This window comes from Colossoma macropomum, unplaced genomic scaffold (genome assembly GCF_904425465.1).
Source record: "Colossoma macropomum unplaced genomic scaffold, Colossoma_macropomum, whole genome shotgun sequence".
Lineage (NCBI taxonomy): Eukaryota > Metazoa > Chordata > Actinopteri > Characiformes > Serrasalmidae > Colossoma > Colossoma macropomum.
This window is the reverse complement of record NW_023494804.1, coordinates 2,565,691-2,575,013: the sequence shown is the minus strand read 5'-3', so window position 1 is coordinate 2,575,013 and position 9,323 is coordinate 2,565,691. Positions and strand designations below refer to the sequence as shown.

Below are 9,323 nucleotides of genomic sequence, written 5' to 3'. Positions count from 1 at the left end.
GAAAGAAGAGCAAGTTGGTGCCTTGCTCTCCAGATTGTCGAGCCGTTCGGCTCCATTCACACCCATTCATTTTGGACTTCGTTCTCTTTGTCGCCCTCTAGCGACGCACTACGGTATTGCCATGATGTTTGCGTACAGTGGGTGGATAAGGAGTGGGGGGGGCGGGGCAGCAGGGACCGCCTCGTTTTTCCACCCCTCCTTTTACCCCAGCAGGGGCGCGTGGACGCGCAGGCGGTGGCGCGCAGAGTTCTCTCGTGGAGGACGTGCAGGGAGAACCGGTGGAGGGGCGAAAACTTTTACGCAGGCGGACTGTCAGAGCGTGAAGTTTCATTTCGACGCTTATGAGAGACACGAGACATGTAAGATGTTCTACTTTTACTTCTTATTGTTGACGAGGCTGAAGTTGGCTTCTTGTTGGAATTTACCCGTTCCACCTTAAATGGTGCAGCACTTACATTCTGGCAGCTGAGGCGCAGGAATGTAACTGCTGCACCATTTAAGGTGGAACGCGGAATTCCGAGAAGAAGCTGGGAAATAAGAAGCTTCAGTTCGCACTGACACCGATGCCATCAAGAGCAGCACTGATGCCACTCTGAGGTGGTCAGCACTGGCATTTCCAGGCGGAATCTATCCTGTCAATCATTGCTTTGATTTGCACTGACAGATAAAAGGTGTCAATATTTAACCGGCTCTCACGTGCCCGTGATTTTCATTGTGAGCGTGAGAAGTGAAAACAGGAAACTGTTGCTTATGTTGCTGCTGGAGTTCATTTAAAGTTGGGTTTGCACTAAAAAAAGTGCTGCTTGGTTCAAAAACACAGTTATGGATAAAAATAAACTGGAAAATAAAATTGAGGATAATTGTGCTGATAATTAATTGTAGAAATTAAGTGGTCCTCAGCCATGCTTCTGGAGATCTAACCAGGGGGGTTTCAGTCCAGCCTCAGAGCCAGGGGTCATTTTCATCATGTTTTAGCTCTGAACACATCTCAGCCAGGTAACCAAGGTTTGTACAGTGCTGCTTACCTGGCTCAGGTGAGGCTCAGGGACCAGGTTTTAGCTCCATCCTTGTCCAGACTGTCTTCAGTCATTTGACTAGCTGGATCAAAACATTTGGGTTTTTTGTACTGTATACACTTTGGGAATGCGTGTGGATGACCATGGAGGTGCGTGAAGTAAGTTTTATGATGTTTACTGGACAGCACATACGTTATTATACATAATTATGTTGCCGTGAAAAAGTATTTGCACCCTCCTGATTTCCTCTGTTTTTGCGTGTTTGTTTTCCGATCCTCGTACAAAATGTAGTAGGGAGGAAAAGAGGACATCAGGGAAAACACAAAACACATTTCCTAAATTATCATTCTGTTTAGGTGTTTTGCCGCACCTGCATCGCCTGTGTGAAAAAGAAATTGCCCCAAAACGTAATGATGAGTTTATGCCACCTTAAGCCGCAGCCAAACGCTTCCTATAACCAGAGATCGGTCTTTTGCATCCATGTTAAGCAATTTTGGACCACTTTTCTTTTCAGAGTTGCTTTAATTCAGCCACATTGGAGAGCTTTTGAGCATGAACATCCCATTTAAGGTCCTGCCACAGCATCTCCACGAGGTTCAAGGCCACTCCAAAATATTCATTAATATTAACCCAGTTGAGCTTGAGCTTTAGTTCATGGACTGATGACCAGACATCATCATGCAGAATTTTCTGGTGAACGGCAGAATTCATGGACACGTCAGTTATGAAAAGCCGTCCAGGTCCTGAAGCATCAAAGCCTCCCCACACCATCACACTACCACCACCATGTTTCACTGCTGGTATGATGATCTTATGTGGAATGCTGTTTGCTTTATGCCAGATGTAACGGGACCCCTGTCTTCCAAAGACTTACACTTTTGACTCCTTAGTCCACAGGACATTATTGCAAGAGGGTTGTGGGTCATCAAGGTGTGAGACGAGCTTTTATTTTCCTCTTAACAGTGTTTTTTCGCCTCGGCTCTCGCACTGATACCATTTTTGCAGAGTCTTTTTCTATTAGTGGGACCATGAAGCTGACTTTATCTAAAGGTGACCTGCAGTTCCTTAGATGTTCATCTTAGATGTTATTTTATGACTTCCTGGATGATCGCTGTGCTCTTGGAGACTTTTTATATGTTTTCTTCATTTGGAGATGACGGCTTTGTGGTTCTCTGGAGTCCCAGAACCTCGGGAAATGACTTTGTAACACTTTCCACACTGATACAGTGCAGTAACTTTTTTTCCTCTGGAATTTCTTTTGTGCTGCTTGTTGAGGTCTTTTAGCCCACTTCACTTCAGACTGCTATGCTCTATTTGAGTGATGTTTAGATTCAGCAGGGCTGGCAGTAAACAGGCCTGAGTGTGTTTAGTTTAATAGATCTCATTTGAGCCCTTTTCAACAAGAAACAGTGACATTTCTTGTAAAAATAACTCGAGCATGGTCCGGCATGGTTTGATGCCTGTATTTAAAGCAAAGGGGTCACTTAAACGTACTAAAGCAAAGGCATTTTTTTGGCTTTAAATGTAAACTTTTGTACAACATTAAATAGAAAACTGATAATCCAAAAAAGGGTGAAATGGTTAATATATGATTTTTCCATTGAGGGGATCAATTATCAACTACATTTGGTTCATTAAGTAACTAAGGAGACAATTATTTTTTCAAACAAGGCCAGTTTTTTTCCTTCAGCAAGTGAAACGGTCATTTAAAAGAGTCTTTTGTGTTTACTAAGGTTTTCTTTGTCTTATATTAAACTTTGAAGATGTGAAATAATTAAGTGTGACGAATATACAAAAATAGAAGAAATTAGGAGGGGCAAATACTTTTTCACATCACAGTATATAGATAGATGGTGGATGGATGGATGGACTGTATGATTCCAGAGGAGAAACTGAAGATCTTAGTTATGGACCTTTGTGACCTCGCAAAAGATTCAATTTAATTGCGATTCAGTGAATCCTGTAATCTCAAATGTCACCATGACTCGATTCAGTTTGATTACTATGGTCTGAATCAGAAGTCTATTTAAAAAGCCGTAAAAGTACATTTCATTAAAAGTTATTACATTACAAAGTACATTACATTACAAGTATTTCATTTTGGCCAAAAAGTGAGTGAATACTTATTAAATACTGTATAAATCAGTGCAGTTGAATTGCAGTACGACGGCGTTTTAGGGCCACTGTTAATAAAAATAAAAATAGTAGGCTTCGAGAATAAAGTTGTACTATTTCGAGAAAAAAGTCATAATATTTTGAGAAAAAAGTCGTACAATTACGACATTAAAGTGGCACTAATACCAGGAAAGGTCGCAATAAAATGAGGGGCGTTGAGTTGGTGGAGTTTTAATTTCATATTCTAGATAAATACTTTCGTGTTTATCTAGAATAAAGAGCCAGACGGACTCGGAGGAAACTGTCTGTCTGTGTTGTTGAAGGAGAATCTCAGGCAGGGTCGTCTACATGGCTATCGGGGGCTACATCTCCCCCCATTCAAAGAGGGCATGAAGTTTCACAGACAGTGCGAATGATGATCAAAATGATCCACAGAGAGACAGGAGTGAGTGGAGCTCCGGCGCCAGGGCAGCAACCGAGACCCCAATGCGTTATGGCAGCCCCCTACAGTTAGCCCCCCTACAGTTAGCCCCCCTACAGTTAGCCCACTTTATCCTCCAAATATTATGACTTTATTCTCGAAATATTACAACTTTATTCTCAAAGTCTACTATTTTTATTTTTATTAACAGTGGCCCTAAAACGCCGTTGTATTGCAGCCATACGTTGCAATGAATTTTTACGCTCTAAATCTTCACAGTAAACATCCAAAAACTGCAAAAACTCCACTTTTTCTTTTTGGTGACCTTTTTTTTGCATTTCGCTCTCGTTTCTTGGTTACAGGTCTGAGCTGGAGTTACAGTGAGACAGAGATGCCCAAACGCTCCAACACACACACACAGGAGGTGTGGACTGAGAGAGCGTAGAACACACACACACGCTCTGATTGGTGAGTTCATCTCAAGACATGTTTGCTCTCCAAATTTCGCCCCTTTCTTAGTTCAGCGCTGGAGCTGTGAGCCTACTATTGCTAACAAACACTAGAAGTCAATAGTCACCTAAATCTTTTCTGTAAATATGTTGCCCAAAACATCTCTAAACCCGATCAGACTTCATCCAGGCCTTCAGCGAGGTTGCTCAGGCTAAAGCCGGGGTTACACTACACGACTTTTACCCCGATTTTAGCCCCGATTCTCAGTCTGGCTGAGTCTGAGCTGGTTGGCTCTAGTCTGCAGATTGACGGTCTGAGTCGACAGTTGGAGAGAGAGTTGAGTCGTGTGTGAGGGGCGTAGACTCAGATTTACTGCCTCCTGATCGCGTTTCAGACCAGTCAGACCAGAGTTCATCAATTGTGATTTTTGAACCCGACTCTGAGCACCATCTACTGTAAACTGGTCAACGACTCAATCTGAACAGACTCCTGTAATAGCCAGTGAAAACTGCGAGTGCGGAAGAAGAAAATACAGCAAGTAAATAAAGAAAAATGGTGAAAAGTCTCTCACGTGTGGATGAGCTGAGTTTAAGGCACAACCGAGTTTATGTTAATTTAAAACTCTAAAAATACCAAACTGATCACATTTTTAAATCATTCAGCCACTTAAACATGTTTATCTGCTGCTTCTTTACTGTTTCAGTGCAAACGGCAGAGAAAACAGCAGCAGCAGTTCTCATTCTCGTTTGTTCTAGCGAGTTCAGTGAGCTCCGTTCGGTTCAGCAGCAGCTTGTTGAGTAGTGTTTGATCCCTAATCGTTTAGTGTGGATCCCCAATATTTCGGTCGCCCCAAAAAAATCTGTAAAACCAGTGTGAGAGTGTCAGACTCCCAGCCTTTTATAATCTGTTCAGACTTTAAAAGTCGTGTTGTGAACCCACGGCTTAAGCATTGCTTATGCATTGCTCCCCTTCACATACTGAGAAACTGCAGTAGATCTTATCAGTACATCCAGCATCTATTGGTGTAAGAACTATGTGGCTGAAATGGGCTTTTAAAGTCTAATTCTCAGTTCTACCTTAAATGGTGCAGCAGAACTGAGAAGTGGTCTTAAAAAGCCCATTTCAGCCAAAATTAGAATAAGAAGATGGCGAATATAAACCACATAAAAGTTTGTTAGGCTCTGTTATTCTATTTTTGGATCTTTTTGGTCTAAAATAAAATGCTGAAGCTCCAAAGAGAGGTCAGAGTAGCAGTCCAGGGACGAAACAACACACCCAAAAAATAGAATTTAGGAACTAAATTTTAATCCCTAAATGGTGCTGAGGAAAATGTGGATTACTTTACTCACTGAAATACTAAAATGTCATTTGAATTTACATTTTCACTGCTTCCAGGCGAGATGGGCTCCAGCCTGACGTGTGCGGGTGGGATTTGGGCGCTGTTGTCGCTGCTGTGCGCCGCCGCGTCCTGCGTCGGCTTCTTCATGCCCTACTGGCTGCTGGGTTCTCAGATGGGGAAGCCCGTTTCGTTCGGAACATTCCGGCGGTGCTCATACCCGGTGCGGGACGAGGCGCGGGGGGGAACGGTGATGCTGGAGCAGTGTGGACGATACGCCTCGTTCCAGGGAATTCCCAGCCTGGAGTGGAGGATCTGTACGGTGGTGACGGGGACGGGCTGCGGCCTATTGCTGCTGGTGGCGCTGACCGCTATCATGGGCTGCTGCGTTACTGACCTCATCTCACGCACCATCGGACGAGTCGCCGGAGGGATACAGTTTGTTGGAGGTGAGGTGATGGATGGATGAGTGAGTGAGAAGTGGGGCTGTAAATTGCTACGATTCAATTATGGTTCTTTAGGAAACGATTCATTGCATCGTGACGTCAGAGTCCACTACAGACCGATTGTTTAGGAAATGATTCAGTGCGTTATGAAATCTCAAATTTCACTAGAGTTGGATTCTTTAAGAAACAATTCAGTGGATCCTGAAATCTCAAATTTGACCATGATTTGATTTGATTCTTCAAAAAATGAATAAGTGGACCATGAAATTTAAATTTGGCCATGATTTGTTTTGATTCTTTAAGAAACAACTCAGTGGATCATAAAATTAAAAATTTCACCATAATTTGATTCTTTAGAAAATGATTCAGTGGATCAAGATATTGTAAATTTGGCCAAGATCAGACTTGATTCAGTTGGACGTAATTCAGTGCATCATGGAGTCTCAAATTTCACTTTCACCACACTTCGTTTTGATTATTTAGGAAATTCTACATTGCATCGTGAAATGTCCATATGATTCAGTTCTGTAGGAAACTGTGCATCAAAAAATATCAAATTTGACCGTGATTTGATTTGATTCTTAAAGAATTGATTCAGTGGCTCATAAAATTTCAAATTTCACCACAGTGTGATTCCTTAGGAAATTATTTGGTGCATCGTGAAATGTCCATATGATTCAGTTCTTTAGGAGAAGATTCAGTGCATCACAAAATGTCATATTTGACCAAGATTTGATTTGATTCTCTAGAAAATGATTCATTGCATCATGAAGTCTTCAATTTCACGACAATTTAGTTTGATTCGTTAGGAAACAATGCCGTTCGTCATGAAATCTTAAATTTCACCACAGTTCAATTTGGCTTATCGAGATCCGATTCAGTGCATTATGTAATCTTAAATTCTACTACGGTTTGATTCTTTTGATACGATTCATTCAGACACGTGTTTAGTGAGCTGTTCCTTGGCTGATGGTCAGAGCAGAGACGTCTGAGGTTTCGCTGTGTGTGTGTCTGTGTTTGTTTTGGTGAAGTGGCTGGGACCTCCGGCTGATTGGAGGTAAAAATCTCACAGGCTGCTGATAACGAGTCCGAACTGTTTGGTGATGCTGAATAATGAGAGATTTACACACAGACTCTGCTTTCCTTCACTCTGACTCCAAATGCCGAGAAATGAGCTGGTGCAGATGTGTGTGCCTGCACTCCTCTTCCGCTGCGCCTCCTCTCTGTTCCTGTAGTTCAGTGTGACCTCTACACTCTACAGGATCCGCTTCTTTCCTTTATTTCTCCGCTCACTCTCTTCTGTAAACACACCCACACCCTGCTCTGTTTAGTGATACGTTACTCGATAACAAGAAAACATTTCCCTGTTTACTGTATGGCTCTCGTTCTCACGGCGCGGCTTATGTTTCTCTTTCACCTCTTTCTCTCTCTCTCTCTCTCTCTCTCCCTCTCTCTCCTTTATCTCTCCACCTCTCCTTTCTTTCTCTCGTTCTGGCCTTCTTTCTTGCTCTCATTTTTCTTTTATTCTCTCTTTCCTTCTCTCTCTCTCTTGCTTTTTTCTCTCTCTTTAATTCCCCTTCTATTTCACTCTCTCTCTCCCTCTCTGTTTCTTTCTCTCTCCTTTCATGTCTTTCTCTTCTCTCCCCTTTTTCTCACCTCCCACTTTCTCTTTCGCTCCCCCCTTTCTCTCTCTCTCTCTCTCTTTCCTTTTCTGTCACCTTCTCTTTCTTTGCCTTTCTGCTTTTTTCTCTTTTCTTTACACTCTTCCACTTTATCTCTCTTTCCTCTTTTTATCTCCTCTCTCTCTCCTTTTTCTGTCACCTTCTCTCTCTTTCTCTTTGCCTTTCTGCTCTCTTCTGTCTCTCTCATCAGTCAGATTACATTCCTCCCACATCCAGAGCCTCTTTTCCTTGCACACACACACACACACACACACACACACCTACACACACGTGTAACCAGTGTGTTCAGGTTCTTCACGTATGAAGCCGTGTGTGTGTGCTTCTCACAGTGCTGTTTACAGGATCAGTGTGAGCTGCACTCTCTGGTTACGCAGCCACGCTGCTGTGACACATGCAGGATATTTCTCGATGTAGTCATCTTGAAATCAGCCTGGACGTCCCTGAAAAAGGCAGAATATGTTGCTACTAAGTGTGTTCAGTGTTAGTGGTGCTTTCTCAGACGTGCATGTTACTCACTAACCCCCCCCCTCCACACACACACACAAACACACATACACACACCATGACACATGCTGGATTTTTAACTTTATGCTGGTAACAGTCGGGATGGTCCTTTACTGCTTTAGCCTGGAGACCACGACGTCCATTATTTCCTTCCACAGTGTGAAAGAGTCCAGAGAAGTCAGCAGGATTTCTAGATGGTGATGACATACGACAGGGGCGTCAAACTCAACCACTAATAGGGCCATATTTAAAAATCTCAACAAATCCGAGAGCCAGAGAGCGTTTATATTTTAATACGGCAAGACGTCAACAGCAAAATATGGCTACTTATAGTAAACCTTCAAATATTACATGTGAATACTTGATATATTTAGGCTACATTAGCTACAGATAACTGTTAAATCTCTTGAAATGTCCCCAGGATGTAGGTCTGTTAAACCTACCTGTGTGCTCGGTCTCGACACCTGACGTCTTTTCTTTCTGCAAGTTCATTAGATCTTGGGATCAGTTTTTGAGCTGATGAGTGTTTATCGTGTTTATGCTGGTTGACATGCTGCTGAAACACAGCTGGTGTGTTTGGTAATATGAAGTTTGCATTTGAGTAGAAAACTGCTGTCCCATAGATTGTTGTTGGGAGTGGGGTGTCAGTGCAAATTACGTTGCAGTGCATGCTGGGGATTGTAGTGCAGCTGATTGTGAAATGGGCTAATATTAATAGAAAGATTGGATTGTGCCACGGGCCTGATCTGGCCTTGAGTTTGTGGGTGCAAAATCAGTGATTTGATAAGACAAAACATTAAATATCTTGTTATTGTGCTGTTTTTGCTGAAATACAGGTCAAAGTGGAAGAACAAACCTCTGTTTTCTGGTTTTATTAGTTTTGATTGGCTGGCAGAAGAAAGCGATGTTATTTTTGATGTAACGTTAGTAGGACCCACTTATGTTGCACAGTACAAGATATGTAATAATAAACACACAGTGTGTGTGTGTGTGTGTGTGTGTGTGTGTGTGTGTGTGTGTGTGTGTGTGTTTGTGTGTGTGTGTGTGTGTGTGTGTTTGGAGCTGTGAGGTGCAGTCATGTCACGGTTCAGTCCTCCAGCCAGCAGCAGTTTCCTTTTCCTCACTGAAAGCTGAAAATCTCTCTGATGTCTGATTTTACGGCGTCTATAAACAGAAGGTCAGCCGCCTGCAGCAGTTCAGCAGATAAACCCACCTTCAGTTCCTCCTCTTACTGTACTGAGAGTCGTAGTCAGACAGCAGGAGTCTGTTCTGGTTTCTGCTGGAGACGGGAGGGGGGAATGAAATACAACGACACCACTGATATGGATCTGTACCTTACACTCTTTTCTGTGG

The 9,323-nt window shown here is 42.7% G+C and overlaps 1 protein-coding gene across 1 annotated transcript in view; it reads left to right on the top strand.

Moving 5' to 3' along the window:
* Positions 1-220: 220 nt before the first annotated feature.
* Positions 221-9,323, top strand: part of lhfpl6 (LHFPL tetraspan subfamily member 6) — a 59,383-nt gene continuing 50,280 nt past the window's right edge. The window contains exons 1-3 of the mRNA XM_036595724.1: positions 221-359; positions 3,915-4,020; positions 5,398-5,787. Coding sequence (XP_036451617.1) covers positions 5,403-5,787 — 385 coding nt within the window. The 5' untranslated portion in view covers positions 221-359; positions 3,915-4,020; positions 5,398-5,402. The remainder of the gene's footprint in view (positions 360-3,914; positions 4,021-5,397; positions 5,788-9,323) is intronic.